The 15,395-nt window shown below is 40.1% G+C and overlaps 1 protein-coding gene across 3 annotated transcripts in view; it reads right to left on the bottom strand.

Moving 5' to 3' along the window:
• Positions 1-15,395, bottom strand: part of orc6 (origin recognition complex, subunit 6) — a 19,094-nt gene continuing 3,699 nt past the window's right edge. Inside the window, exons 2-8 of one of the 3 annotated variants that reach the window (XM_043706899.1) lie at positions 13,862-13,991; positions 11,818-11,981; positions 5,034-5,123; positions 1,252-1,364; positions 1,079-1,150; positions 96-241; positions 1-60 (exon numbers count right to left, since the gene is read on the bottom strand). In XM_043706899.1, the coding sequence (XP_043562834.1) occupies positions 111-241; positions 1,079-1,150; positions 1,252-1,364; positions 5,034-5,123; positions 11,818-11,981; positions 13,862-13,991 (700 nt within the window). In that variant the 3' untranslated portion in view covers positions 1-60; positions 96-110. Of the gene's footprint in view, positions 242-1,078; positions 1,151-1,251; positions 1,365-5,033; positions 5,124-11,817; positions 11,982-13,861; positions 13,992-15,395 lie in introns of all 3 variants that reach the window. The other 2 variants (XM_043706900.1, XM_043706898.1) reach the window with 2 other exon arrangements.

Below are 15,395 nucleotides of genomic sequence, written 5' to 3'. Positions count from 1 at the left end.
TTCTGATTTTACAGTGAACCAATAGTTTAATTGGCAGAACATTAGATTTCATTTCTGCCACCATAAATTTCAAACAAGTTTTGCAGATTTGAAAAATTCAAAAGGGTGAACTAAGAACTATTCTGCTTGACTTTGGTTGCATTTTCTAGAATCCGCCTTTTCCAGTCTTCATATTCCTGTTCCTGAGTTGCTTTAGATTCAGGCTTTTCTCGTTTGGGTTCTGTTGCAACGTCTTCATCTGCTAAAAATTAGAACAGTTTGGTTTTTGAAAAACAAGTCTAATTCAGTTAGGTCACTTTCTTAACTGGATTCATTTGAATGAATATTGCCCGATTTGACAATTCAAGATCACCACAATTAAGGAATTTGGCACGTTATCTTGAAGAAAGTAACAACTGGTCATATTGGAGAGTACACTTCTTTCAGGTTTTCTTAAGATGCAAGGCCCCATTTTAATTAGATTAAGTTAATGAACTCAGTTACTAAAAGACATTAACGCAGCAGATTGTTTCACCCTGTTCATGGACAGATGTGTAGTGTACAATACTACAGTAGAAACAAAGCTTTAAACATTTTGAGACACATTAACATACTGGTATCATTAAAGACCTTTCAGCCAAGTCAAAATAAAAAAAAAGGAATATGACGCTTGTGGAAAAGCTTTTTTGGACAATAACAGAAGAATTAAATATGATTGAATAAAATTTGCTTTTGCACTTCTAACTCCATTGTAAAAACAACACAAATAATGGAAATAAAAATTGAAATTGCTGGAAAGGCTCAGCAGGTCTGGAAGCATCCTTGGAAGGAAATTAGAGTTAACGTTTTGGGTCCAGTGACCATTTCTCATAACTCTCAGAATCTGTTCTGAGGAAGGGTCACTAGACCTGAAACGTTAACTCTGATTTGTTTCCAAAAATGTTGCCAGACCTGCTGAGCTTTTCCAGCAATTTCTGTTTTTGCTTCTGATCTCCAGTGCCCTCCGTTCTTTCAATGTTTAAAACAAATAATGGATTTGATTCTGAAATGCAAGTATCTTTCACATATACATCTATATAGAACTAAGCCAAGTTCATACCATCCTCATTTTCTAGTTTTTCTTCCAATGGCTTATGTCTCTTATTGTGTCTTGGTTTTTCAATAGATTTATCTGCAAATTAATTCAAACAATAATAGTTATTAAAACACGGATGATCTTGTCCTCCTTCACAATTAATTTGAAAGTGCACCAAAGCAGGAATTCAAACTTACTGCAAATAAGTTGTCCAAACATTTCCATCTGAGAGCAGAGTCGGTCAAAGATGGTCTTTTTCACACCCGACGAGGCAATGAGTTTGGATTTATCAATCTTAATTTTCAAGCATCTAAAGGGCATCAGAACAAATTAATTAAACATCAAAAGATAAAAGAATCATATTCAAACTACTTTAAAATCATTATAGATATTTTTATGCCTAAAATTAAAACATACTGCCTTATTTTCAATTGTTATCTCGGTCCTCATTTATAATAACATAAAACAATGGTGATTGAGAGGCATTCCACCTAAAACCTACAGACAACCAACAGAACACCCATTGGCTCTCTGATATCAGGATTCTTAGCAGAGGCAGTAATGCAGAGACTTGAACAAACAGCTCTGCCAACCATCCAACCCAAACTTTGGGTCCGCTACGTGGATGACACCTTTGTCATCACTAAATAGAAACCTTCAAGACCATCAATAATATCCTTATTGACATAAAATTCACTAAAGAGGAGGAAAACGACAACAAACTGCCATTCCTAGATGTCACAGTAGAGCAAACAGCCAATGAGAAATCTCAAACCAGCATCTACAGGAAAACACATACAGACCAAATACTGAACTATAGAAGCAATCATCTCAACGCTCACAAATGAAGCTGCATTAGAACATTATTTTAATGAGCCACCACACACTGCAGCACAGAGTAATTACGCAGAGCAGAGGAAAATCACCTATACAGCGCATTAAAAAAGAACGGGTACCCAATGAACAGTCTGCCGATTTCTTAGTAACAAACCACATCCAGACACCCTACCCACTCTCCCCTACATCAAAGACATCTCAGAAATGACTGCCAGACTACTCAGACCTCTTGGCATCATGGCAGCCCACAAACCCACCAACACATTAAAACAGCAGCTAATGAACATGAAAGACCCTATACAGACAATAAGCAAAACTAATGTCATGTACAAAATATCTTGTAAGAGCTGTAACAAACACTACATTGGACAAACAGGCAGAAAACTAGCCACCAGGATACATTAATATTAACTAGCCACAAAAAGACATGACCCACTCTCACCAGTATCCATACATACAGATGAAGGAGGACACCACTTCGACTGGGACAACACATCCATCCACAGACAGGCCAAACAAAGACATGCACAAGAATTCCGAGAAGCATGGCATTCCAACCAGAACTCTGTCAACAAACACAAACACATCTATTTAGACTCCATTTACCACTCTCGGAGAAAAAGAACAGGAAATGACATCACCAACATAAGGAAACCTAAACACATAAATAGGAAGCGAGTCACTTTACTGAAGTCTCACTGATGATGTTACTCAGCATGGTGACAAAACGTCTGAAAAATGAACTTTCCAGCTCAGTGAGCAAACTTACATCCAGAACCTCAACCTGAGCTACAAATCTTCTCAAAACATGCTGAGAGAGATAAGTGGTGGACTCAAAGACTATTCCTTTATTTCGGTAGTTTAAACTATGAAAGACTTTAATGTTAACTATTACCATCATTCCCCATTTTTCTACTCATAGTATGAAGTAATGGTTAACTCTTAACTCTCGTTTCTCTTACCATTTTGTACCACGTATCTCAGTACCTAAGGTAGTGCCATGCGTGGCAAAAGTGTAAACACTTTTCACTGTACTCCTGTACTTGAATACAATGACAATAAAAGCTAAATCTAAATCCATCCAGTAACCTACTCTGAACCATGTCCAATGCATTTACAATCTTCCTTAAATTAGGTGATCAAAATTGCACAGCATTCAAGATGCAGTCTTAACAATGAAGAAGTGAAACAGAACATCCCTACTTTTGTCAATTCCTCTTCCAGCCAAAGCAAATAACTTCAATGTTCCCACATCATAACCACTCTGCCTACTCACTCAAGCTGTCTGCAACTTCATTTTAATTTCTTTCAAACATAATTTCCTACCTATCATGGTAGGAATGAATTTAGCCATCACGTCTTTACTCCCTTTATGTAAATTGTGAAAAATTGATGCTCTAGCACAGATTGGATGTCACTTTTCACATTCTGCCAACTAGATTTTAAAAAATTATGCATATCCTATTTTCTGCAAGCAGCCAATTTCTATCCGCGCTGAACCAAGAGCTTTTATTTTTCTGCAATACCTTTTGAAGTGGCACTTTAACTAATGCCTTCCGGAAATCCAAGTCATACAGGCTCCCCTTTAGCCACAGCAAGTTGCTTCTTCACAGAACTCAAGCGATTAAATGTTATTTTCTTTCATGAAGCCTCTGATTCTTCTCAATTCCTTCAAAACCTTTCTAAATGTGCAGTTATTATCCCTTTAATGATCTATTTTAACACAACAAACACCAAACTGTAACTTCCCGTTTTTTGAATTCCTCCCTTCTTGAATGGGGGGGTTAGATTTGCTAGTTTCCAAATGAATGAAACCTTTCCTGAATCGATGGAACTTTGGAAAACTAATACGAACACACCTACTACACAAGACTTCAGGCTAAAGTCCGATCTAATTTCCTCTTCAAATCATTGATTATGTCTGCTTCACCATTCTTGTAGGCAGCCCAACCAGGCTTTTTATAGATGCAGGGCACTCTGGACTCAGTGTTCATCCATATATCATCGAACATAAGTCTTATTCCAAAATGGGCAACATTTACTGTCAGTATTGCCATTCGGCATGGGCATTCCACTGAACATCTCACTCAAGGATTAAACCCACCCCAACTAGGGAGGCTGTGTGAAGAACTAAGCATCACAATTATTTAGGTGATGTGGAACAATTACCAAGTATCTGTGGAAATCAATGTAACACTGATTGCTGTTTGATTATTCGACCTATCTACAGTATACAGGGGAACCTCGATTATTTGAACGAGGTGAGCGGCCACTATTTTGTTCGAATAATCGATTAAATGCCTTTCCTCTGGGGCTCGGAGTTTTTAAAAAGTCTGCTCCCCATTCAGGAGACTGCAGCAGCACACAGCACAATGCCCCACCTCCCTCGTCCCCCCCCCCCCCCACCCCCCCGTCCCCGCCCCCCCCAACCGTCCATCACCTCCCCATGGCCCCAGCACCAAAACCTCCCCCCTGGGGTCCTCTCAACCCGGCCAACACTGCCCCCTGCCCGCCCCCTTAACCCGGCCAACACCGCCCGCCCGCCATCCTCGTCCATCACTGCTCCTGCTCCTTCTCCGGGGCAGCCGGACTGGACACCAACAATTCCACCTCTGCCCTGTACAGGACAATGTTGGTCAGATTATCTGGGAAGGGGGTGGGGGTTGGGTTTAGGGTACACTCCTCTGTAGAACTCCAGGGAAAGTGTGGGGAAAGAGAGGGTGGGAGGTCAGTCATTTGGAGACAGTGCTGTTTAATCACTGTAAACAAAAGACGCGATCACTGTCAGAAACACGTCGTTGATGTAATGTTTCTATCGGGACCTCGAGATCTCCTTCGTATAATCTGACTTTCGGATAATTGGTGTTCAGATAATCGAGATTCCACTGTACATCATAAATCAACAAATGCAGAACTGGCAGGTTAGTGTCTACAACGCTATCACATTTTTGCTGTAGCTCTGCAAGTTGTTCAAAGTGCCTGAGAGAATTTTTAGTAGTAGTTTGTCCCTGCACTAAATTCCTCTACACAACAAATCAAATATCAGGCAGATGACTTGTAAAAATGTAGCTTACCATAATGTTCCTTACCAAGTATTAGGAACATTATGAGGAAAATCTTACATTACCCCAAATCTACTCACTTGCATGCAGTAAATAAAGCTGCAGTGGTGAAGAGTGGTTTTGAGAAGTCAAGATCACTTTGCTGTGCTTCTGACAGACTACTTTCATATCTGAAGGAGTAAAATAAAATTTTATTTATTTATAAGATTCAAAAGAAAAAAACAATTATAAATTGACAGTCAAAATAGTAGAACCACATTTTTTGAATATGCAACTGAATCCTTAGAACTCTGGGCAGGATTTTTCATGCCCAAAAAGGCAGACAGACTATGAATCTGGAAATCCTGTTCCAATATCTGTCTGTGTGGAGTTTGCACGCTCTCAGTGGGTTTCCTCCGGGTGCTCCGGTATCCTCCCACAATCAAATGATGAGCAGGATAGGTGAATTGTCTATACTAAATTGCCCAGTGTCAGGTGCATTATTCAGGGGTAAATATAGGATAGGGGAATGGGTCTGGTGGGTTATTCTTTGGAGGGTCAGTGTGCACTTGTTGGGCTGAAGGGCCTGTCTCTATACTGTAGGGAGTCTAATCTAATCAATATCTGGCAGAAGCAAGTTTTCAGAGGTGGGGGTGAGACACTACTTCCACCTGTAGGAAACCTGAACTCAGAAGGACCATTTTGACTCTGTCAATAAACCAACTTTGCTGGAATAGGAGTCATATCCTGCAATGTGAAAGTTACAAATATGTAGAGATGATGCAACAGATCTTGACAGTTGGACATCTAGACCTGACAAGCTGACGTTATTTAAATGCATTACCCTTTTAAGAAAAATTAGACTGCCTGTATTTCTGAAAATTTTAAAAAAAGTTCTTGTAATTTCAATTTTTCTTTGTTAACAAAACCTCAAGTGCCATCATTATAACATTACTAATTGCCCATTTACTGCCTTCCACAATATTAGCATAGTGGGACGGGGGTTGTGAGTTTACCATCTTATATACTTAATGGTAAGGTCCTGGGGAGTGCTGCTGGACAAAGAGACCTTAGAGTGCAGGTTCATATCTGCCTGTGACTCCACTTTCGGGGAGCTAGGATAGCAAAGGAGGTGTTTGGTATGATTTCCTTTATTAAGCAGAGCATTGAGTATAGGAGTTGGGAGGTCATGTGCAGCTGTGCAGGACATTGGTTAAGACACTTTTGAAATCATGTGTGCAATTCTGGTCTCCCTCCTAATAGGAAGGATGGGTGTGAAACTTGAAAGCATTCAGAAAAGATTTACAAGAATGTTGCCAGGGTTGGAGGGTTTGAGCTACAGGGAGAGGGTGAATAGGCTAGGGCTGTTTTCCCTGGAGCACAGAGGCTGAGGGTTGACCTTATAGAAGTTTATAAAATCACGAGGGGCATAGATAGAATAAAAAGACAAGGTCTTTTCCCTGCGTTAGGGGAGTTCAGAGGGGCATAGGTTTAATGTGAAAGGGCAAAGATTTAAAAGGGACCTAAGAGACAATTTTTTTTCCATGCAGAAGGTGATGTGTGCATGGCATGAGCTGCCAGATGAAATGATGGAGGCTGGTACAATTATAACATTTAAAAGGCATCGAAATGGGTATATGTATAGTTGAAAAATGTGGTGCTGGAAAAACACAACAGGCCAGGCAGCATCCGAGGAGCAGGAGAATCGATGTTTCGGGCATAAACTCTTCTTCAGGAACATATGTATAGGATGGGTTTAGAGGAATATGGGCCAAGGGCTGGCAAATGGGACTAGTTAATTTAGAATATCTGATCGGCATGGACGAGTTGGATAGAAGGGTCTGTTTCCATGTTGTACATCTCTATGACTCTATTTGCTTGACAGCTAAATGATGTTAATAAATGACTAGCTGACTTGGCTGATGGAGTTACAAATACAGTACTTGTTTTTGTAAAGAAGTACTTGAGGGGACTTAAATGAATTAATATTTTTTTTTCCAAGAACAGTGACCTGTGTAATAGATGTTTAGTACCTTTCCTTAAAACCTCAGCCATGGCTGCTGATATCTGCCCATGTTAGATGTCGGGTGAGTTTGTGTGGAACATGCAAGAGCAAAGAGAGCATGAGTTATCATCATAAGGAGTCATGGGGAGGGGTAGGGGTTTTAGAACTAGAAAGCAATTGGGTCAAAGTGGATCTTTTAATCAGCCTGCCTCAGAACCTAGCAGTTATGACCAACATGTGATCTGTTACAGGTGTTGGTTATCCCAACTCCATTCTGCACTTCTGTCGATCTAGAAGCAAAAAAAACTGTGCTACCCATTCTTATATTCAAACCCTCACTCCTAATGAAGTAGGTTGTGACTTTGTACAATATCTGACGAGAGTGTAATTCAGAACTCCAATTATTTTGTTTCATTGACACAACCACAAGGGTTCTCCTTGTATTTGAATAAAAGAATTGTCAGAACTAGATGGAACTTGGGCTGCAAATGGTAATGAAGTTTAAAGACCATTAAAAAAAAAATCAGAACAAGCAGTAAGCCTACTCCACCTTTCAATACAAACATAGTGGAATTACCTCAACTCCACCTTCCCACACTATCCACTTAATCCTAAATACCCTTATTATCAAATAAATCCATTGATTTATGACTTGAACATACTTGTTTACAGTCTTTAAGGTTGGAAATTTCAAAGATCCACAACTCAGATTGAAGACAGCAAATTCTAAATGTTCAACCTCATATTTTAAGACTGTGAACTTAGTTCTAAGTTTGAAACTTACACAATTTACTTGTCGTTAGTTATATCCTGTCAAAACACACTTTCTAGGTAATTGCTATTCTGTCCACAATGCCTATTGTAAACCTGCAACTTCCCAGCATTCCGGGAGGGAACACTACATATGAACAAGCAATCAGACAATTCCAAATGAGCTTTTATTTACAGCGAACACAAACAAAATGACTACAAGCTGCAATTCACCACAATGCAAACAAAATGTTGCCATGAAACCAATGTCTATTTTGCATTCCATGGTCTGCTGCAGCTAGCTCTCATTTGCTTGAACTGGTGTTAATCAGGTCCTGCCTGGCTTGTAGCAGCCAACAGAGCAGAGTTCAGTCATGCACAAGGAGAGCTTTCTCCTTCCCAATCCTTATCTGAAGACTGCTTCTGATACCCCAGCTCTTCAGCATTGATCTCATTGCTTGCTCCAATTGGGTAGAGCACAGCATGCCAGAGTACCATGGCACACTGTCCAGGCCATGCTGAATGGCATGCTCAGATTAATTCAAGCAGCAGAACCAGTGGTCCTATTGTCTGCTTCACCATGGCTCTGGTCAAAGCATGAGAAGTATTGTATCTGGGCTCTGTATCAGTTAGGAGGTTGTGTGATGGCGTCATGAGCAATGCTGCATTGTCACCGAAAACAAATTTGTAAAGCTTTTGTATCTGAAACTTATCAGCTTCACAAGAGTGCTCCAGGAGTTGTGGCAGTTTCCTGGATAGCAAGCATAAATTTCCAGGAGGTGGTTAATTGCAATCACAGATTGCCAATTAATTGAAATGAAACCCTTGCTTTGATGAGCTTTGAAGCATTGTGATCAGGCCCATTCAGTGCCATGTGTGTACAGTCAACTGCACCCTGCTTGTAGGGAACGTTTTCAAATCCTACTGCCCAGGCTACAGCATTAACACAGTCATCGGGAAACAAAATGAACCACTGTGATCTTGCGCAGATGGCTTCAATAACTGTCCTGCTGCATTTACACGACTGAAAGGTCCCACGTAGTTCACCCATCACTCCTTGTACGGAGTTCATAGAGTAGACATTCAAACTAGACTGTCACTAGCCACCAGGATAGGTTGGCCCCCCCCATATCTGCAGACCTCAGGGCCAGCACTAGCAACCGACACAGTCCTGTCAGTGTACTGGGACATAGAGTATGGTAACACTGCTCCTCATTTACCTTTAGGAAATGGTGAGAGTGAAACACTTGGGTACTCCTATGAAGCCAACATATCCCAAGGGACTCTGCAGCTGTGACCTCAGCCTGAGTGGGATGATCCTTAGCTTGTGCCTGGTCTGCTTCTGGACTTGCTGTTGGTCTTTGTCCTCCTACATCCACCTTCACCATTTTAGGAATGCAGTCACAGAAATAACATCTCACTAGATGGGCACGTGACTCTTGGTGGAAATGACTAGCATTAGGAACACCAGGGGCAAAGCAAGTCCTTTAGTCTCAGAAATCATTGGTGACATACTTGCAGGTGAGGGGTGCAGCCACTTCTCCATTCAATATGACATGTAGGACTCCCAAAACACAGGTTGCATCTCCATCACGCAGCCAATTACAGCATGTGCATCAACTTGGTGAAGGTACCAAGTCAGATGAACAACCAACGTATTACAATCAAAAAAGGTCTGTTGCTATCTAAACCTCTTTCCATCTCAGACCCACATGAACCATGAAACCCATCACCACATTCATGACAGCCCATAGTAATACATTATGACAGACAATTTGGGTGTCACAGTGGCTCAGGGGTTCGCACTACTGCCTCACAGCACCAGGGACCCAAGTTTGGTTCTACCTTTGGGCGACCGTATGTGGAGTTTGAACATTCTCCCCATGTCGGCATAGGTTTCTGCCAGGTGCTGCAGTTTCCTCCCATAGTGCAACAATATGCAGATTAGGTAGATTGGCCATGATGGATTGGCGATTGAGTCCAGGGATGTGCAGACCAGGTGGATTAGCCAAGGTGAAATGTGCGGTTACAGGGATAGCATAGAGGTGAATTTGAGTGGGATGCTCTTCAGAGGGTCAGTGATGGCTGGCCTCTGTCTAGTCACCAGGTACTCTCCAGAATCTCTGTATCCAATTTTATCTCACACTATCCCAACAGCCCATTTCTACCCAACTCATCCCACCCCACCCATGGTGGAGATCCTTCACATTTACTATTGCCCACAACTATCCTCACTGCCCCCAAGCCCAATGTTATATTTTAAATGATGCCAATCCTAGTTGGCTCTGCAATTCCTATGGAAGCCACAGTGGTGGTCACCGCCAATAACAAACCTTCCCTTAGTCCATCATGCCTACTGCTGCTGTTTTGCATCCCCCCCTCCCCCCAGCCCTGACCTCAACAATGTTGCTGCACCTTGTTACCAATCTTGACTTTCCATCTCTTTTTGGCAATGAGACCTTCCTATGTCCATTCCTCCCCATCAATAAACATACCCCCAAGAATGTTGTTGACAAGCAGGCCATAGACATGGCTGCCTAGATTCCAAAATGCTGTCTTTGCTGCTTGCAAAGTGACAACATGCAATTCCCCAGACTGTCTGTGATGGCCCTATAGGACTAACTATTACCCACTCACTGGACTACAGTCAGATATGTCCCCAACCATGGCCAGCCTGAACAGATAACTCATCATGGCCAAGACTCTGGACTATGTGCGAACTCTCAACACATGACTGATATGGTCATGTGTTTGCCAGTATCACTTACTATTGGTGCTACATTGACATCTGTGTGTGCTGTATAGCAAGAATCTCACCACGACACCCAGATATTAGTTAAAAGATTCAACAAGTTGTCCCAATGTTGAGTTTGGCCTCACTGGACTCGTTGCTCAATTCTGCCATATATCTCGCCATAACCAACAGTTTTCAGGCCTCTAAGGTTTTGGTCCTAGACTTTTCAACCAGGAAGGACATATTCTCCTAAGCTTCTTAAGAATTTGTTATGTTTACATGAAATCACTTCCTTTTTTTCTAAAGTTTAGGAAATACAGGCTTACTCAGTCTCTCCTCTTGGGGCAACTTTATTCCTGTTTTAGTAATCAGTATGGCGAGTTCCCTACAAGGCAACTTCATCCTATAATGAGGCCACAATTGTCCTTGAGATGTCAACTTACCAACACCCTGTGAAGCTGGAGTTATTGTACTTAACTCTTGAAGTCCAAATCTTCTGTAATTTGGCGATCACACCATTTGCTTTCCAAAAGCTGCTCTTAACTTTACGATGGATGTATTAGAGTATTTGGATCCCTCTTAAAATCAATATTTTCCACCATTCACAAAATATTTCGCCATTTCATTTAGTAAATTATTTGGTTATGAGTAACAATAAATCGTGTAACATGAAAGAAAAAGGATATCAGAACATCAAAATGACAGATGTCACTTTGTTGCAATGAAGTGAAAAGATGTGACTAACTTTCAAAGAAGTCTTAACTTTCCTTCACTATACATCATATAAAACTGATTTGTGAAATTCCACCTGGCCACCATGGAATCTTCAGTGTCCATTTCCAAGGCTTAGACGTTTTGAAGAACTGAAGAATGCTGTCATTTTTATCCTCAGGATCAACTCTAGAACTATCCACTAAAAAAATCTCCTCAAAAATCTCAAGTCTTTCATCTATTACCCAAGATAAAACCAAAGTTCCAGTCTTGACCTCATGATTTAATAATTACATATAATCTAAACATGGCTCCTATGTCTAGGTGAACAATATTAAGTGATTGCTACAGGTGTGGAATTGAATTCCCATTACATTATGTACCTAAACACGACAAACTACTTTTGCACCACTGATAGTAATGCATACATTTACTTCAAAAGGGAAGGTAAATCAACAGACTCTAAGCAAGAAGTCACAACTTTAAAGTGACCAGAAATATTTAAATATATAATACTTTATGACTGAATTACGTATATGATGGAGACACCACTTCAAAAATAATACAAGTTTACAAACTTTATGCAAAAGTAATCAAATTTCTTTCAACAAATTTCAAATTAACTTCCCAGAGCCAGCGGGTTTTTTGAAAGATATTTTACACAATTTTCTAAGGAGAACTTTACCTCTTCAGAATCTTGACTGATGCATCTACTGCCTCTGTGCAGCCAAATTGAACTGCAAGATCTCGGATTCCTAGCTGAGAGTATATTCCAAGGATACTTTCCAATGCTTTCAAATGAACCTGGTAAGCCTTCTTGGTCAAGCCAGACAGTTTTAGAGCACGATCCTTGAAGACATGTAAAACTTTAACTTACAAGAAAAGCCGTAGAGAAATGAAAGGAAAATCATTTTCATTGATGTAGTGCTTTTCAAGACCATCAGATCGTTTAATCACTTTACGGACACTTACGAGTGTGGTCACTGTTAACGTGTAGGAAATATAGTAGCCAACATGCATTTAGCAAACTTCCAGAAACCGTTAACTCTTTTTTTGTAATGTTGATGGATAGATACATATTGGGCAAGACACCAGGGATAACTGTTCTGCTTTTTGAAATTGTGCCATGGGATCATTTACATTCAGCTTAGCAGGCAGGTGGGGATTCAGTTCAATGTCTCATCAAACAATAGCTGCTTCACAGTGCAATTCTCTGTCAGTACTTCACTAGAAAGTGTAAACTTTGACACTTGTGTTCAAGCCCTAGACTGGGACTTGAATCAGTGCCTTGCGCTTTTTTTTTAAGATTAGATTAGATTACTTAGTGTGGAAACAGGCCCTTCGGCCCAACAAGTCCACTCCGACCCTCCGAAGAGCAACCCACCCAGACCCATTCTTCACCTAACACTATGGGCGATTTAGCATGGCCAATTCACCTAACCTGCACATTTTTGGACTGTGGGAGGAAACCGGATCACTCGGAGGAAACCCACGCAGACACAGGGAGAATGTGCAAACTCCACACAGACAAGCTGCCTGAGACGGGAATTGAACCCGGGTCTCTGGCACTGTGAGGCAGCAGTGCTAACTACTGTGCCACCGTGCTGCACATATAAAGGTAGAATTAGAAGATAATTTAATACAATAGTTATGTATTCATCTAAATACAGTATATCTGTTTTAAACCTTTATTTTATCCCACATTACACAAAGAACAGCAGGGGAGTTATCCTAATAACCCCACCAGTATTTACACCTCAATTATCACTGAAAATAGATCATTTAGTTATTTATTTCGTTAATGGTTATGGGAGTTTGTTGTCTACAAATTAGCTGCTCGATTTCCTCTGTTACAACTTCAAAAGTATGTTCATTAGTTCTGGAGTGATTTGGGGCACTCTAAGATAACGAGGCACTGCATGAATGTAGTTTCTGAAAGACCAAATTATTTTAAAATCACTAACAATGACATTTACCAAAAACATTTCCTTTACTTGCAATGTTCTCAAAAATTATAATCCTTAGACATATTAGGCATATACAACAGGCCTGAAAAGCACAAATAACAGAGGGTTGGAGGGGTGGATGGAATTAGAGATCAATATGAAAAAGGACAAGGGAAGGATTTAAAAACAAGAATGAGAATTTTGTGTAAGCCATTGCTTAAGTGCCAGTCAATGCAAGTCAGTGAATAAAGTGTGAAGGACAAGATAGAATACAGGTAGCAATATTGAATGACCTCATGTTTATAAAGTTGTGGAATCTGGAAGTGATCCAGAAGGACACTGGAATATTCAAGTCCAAAATTAGAATAGACAAATACAAGTGTTTCATCACTGGGTAATGAAACTGGCTGTCTTAGTGGTTAGGAATTGTGTTCAGAAGCCAATTGTAGGGCCAAATATGTCATCAAGCTTGCAAATAGTCAGATTCAACCTTAGGCTTTTTTGCTAGACAGAGGGATGGTTAATGCAGATTTTTTTTAGCAGGGAATAAAAAGAAATTGTTTGTGTTCCTGTTATTTTGTTGGATGTAATTCCTGTTCATCCAGTACAGGATTTCAGACAAACAATCAGATGATGCAAGACCAGAATAAAACCATTGCAATACTAAGTTGGTGGACTCCATCAGTTATGGAGCAGTTAGTTGTCACAATGCTGACAATTCCTTGAGACACAGTTCTTAATACAACATGCAATTTTCCAACTGTTTTATCCATTTGTGTTTACCTTGTCCAGTGGATATTTAAGGCAAGTTGCTGCAAGATCAAGACACATTATTGTGCTGCTGGTTGCAGTCACATGTGCAGAAAATCCTGTGCACTTCACCTCTGACAGACGCAAGTACTCTTCTGCTTTCCTGAAACATAAGACAAAGCATGTCACTGATTCTCTCGTATCAGATGAATAAAACCGGAAGTAAGACCTTTTTTACTGAAGTTTGTTTTATGTTTAGACATTGGAAATTAACATTTTTATTCATAATAGTTAAAAGAAATTTCAAAAATGCTTAAATTTCACTTAAAAAGAAACTAAAATCACTTCATGCTTACAAACTAAACAAAAATCAAATCTTTAAAATTAATGACAATAGACACATTCCTGAATATTCAAGACACATTCAAGAGTACCAGAAGATCCAGTCCATATCATAGAACCATACAATGTCATTCTGCTCACAGTACAGTTGCTTTCTAAATATTCAAATTTCAGGCACAACTTATTTAGTTTTTTAAAAAAAATGATACAATGTAATAACTTCTAGAGAAAACAGCATATTTAAATATTAACAGAAAATGACATGATTACACATTTCTAACCTAATTTCAGTCAATGTATTTATATTCCATCAGCTAAATCATCTTAAATTAATTAAAGCATTTAGCCTAAGTGTAGAATTTCACACCACCAATAAATAACAGATACTGGCAGCATGTAACAAATCAGCTACAGCATTGCAGAACATTGTATGGGAACACAACTGGAACACAGGAACAATTTATTAAGATATTCATTGAGTCCTGGGATTTTTTCATTAGGTCTGACCTTAGTCAGTACTGAAAAGACTCTGTAATGGAATTCAATTAACCTTTTAAACACAAATTCCCTTTACAAAGCAAGCTTTTCTAATCCTGAAGAAGGGCTTATGCCCAAACTGTCGATTCTCCTGTTCCCTGGATGCTGCCTGACCTGCTGCACTTTTCCAGCAACAAATTTTCAGCTCTGATCTCCAGCATCTGCAGTCCTCACTTTCTCCTTTTCTAATCCTCAACCTTACATTGACTTATGGAGTAATGGTTTCACCTGCACACAGAATTATGGACATTAACAATGTCCTCCATGTAGTGAACTATGTGAGGAATATTGGGAAAGTTAGATAAACACAAGCCCAACAAATGCAATCCATTCATCAACAAGCATGTACGCACGTTGTCAGTTAGTCATAGAATCATAGAGATGTACAGCATGGAATCAGACTCTTCGGTCTAACCCGTCCATGCCGACCAGATATCCCAACCCAATCAAGTACCACCTGCCAACACCCAGCCCCTATCCCTCCAAACCCTTCCCACTCATATACCCATCCAAATGCCATTTAAATGTTGCAATTGTACCAGCCTCCACCACTTCCTCTGGCAGCTCATTCCATACACGTACCAACCTCTGCGTGAAAAAGTTGCCCCTTAGGTCTCTTTTATATCTTTCCCCTCTCACCCTAAACCTATGCCCTCTGGACTCCCCGACCCCAGGGAAAAGACTTTGT

This window comes from Chiloscyllium plagiosum, chromosome 17 (genome assembly GCF_004010195.1).
Source record: "Chiloscyllium plagiosum isolate BGI_BamShark_2017 chromosome 17, ASM401019v2, whole genome shotgun sequence".
Lineage (NCBI taxonomy): Eukaryota > Metazoa > Chordata > Chondrichthyes > Orectolobiformes > Hemiscylliidae > Chiloscyllium > Chiloscyllium plagiosum.
The sequence above is the reverse complement of the archived record's forward strand: the minus strand, read 5'-3'. Positions and strand labels throughout refer to the sequence as shown.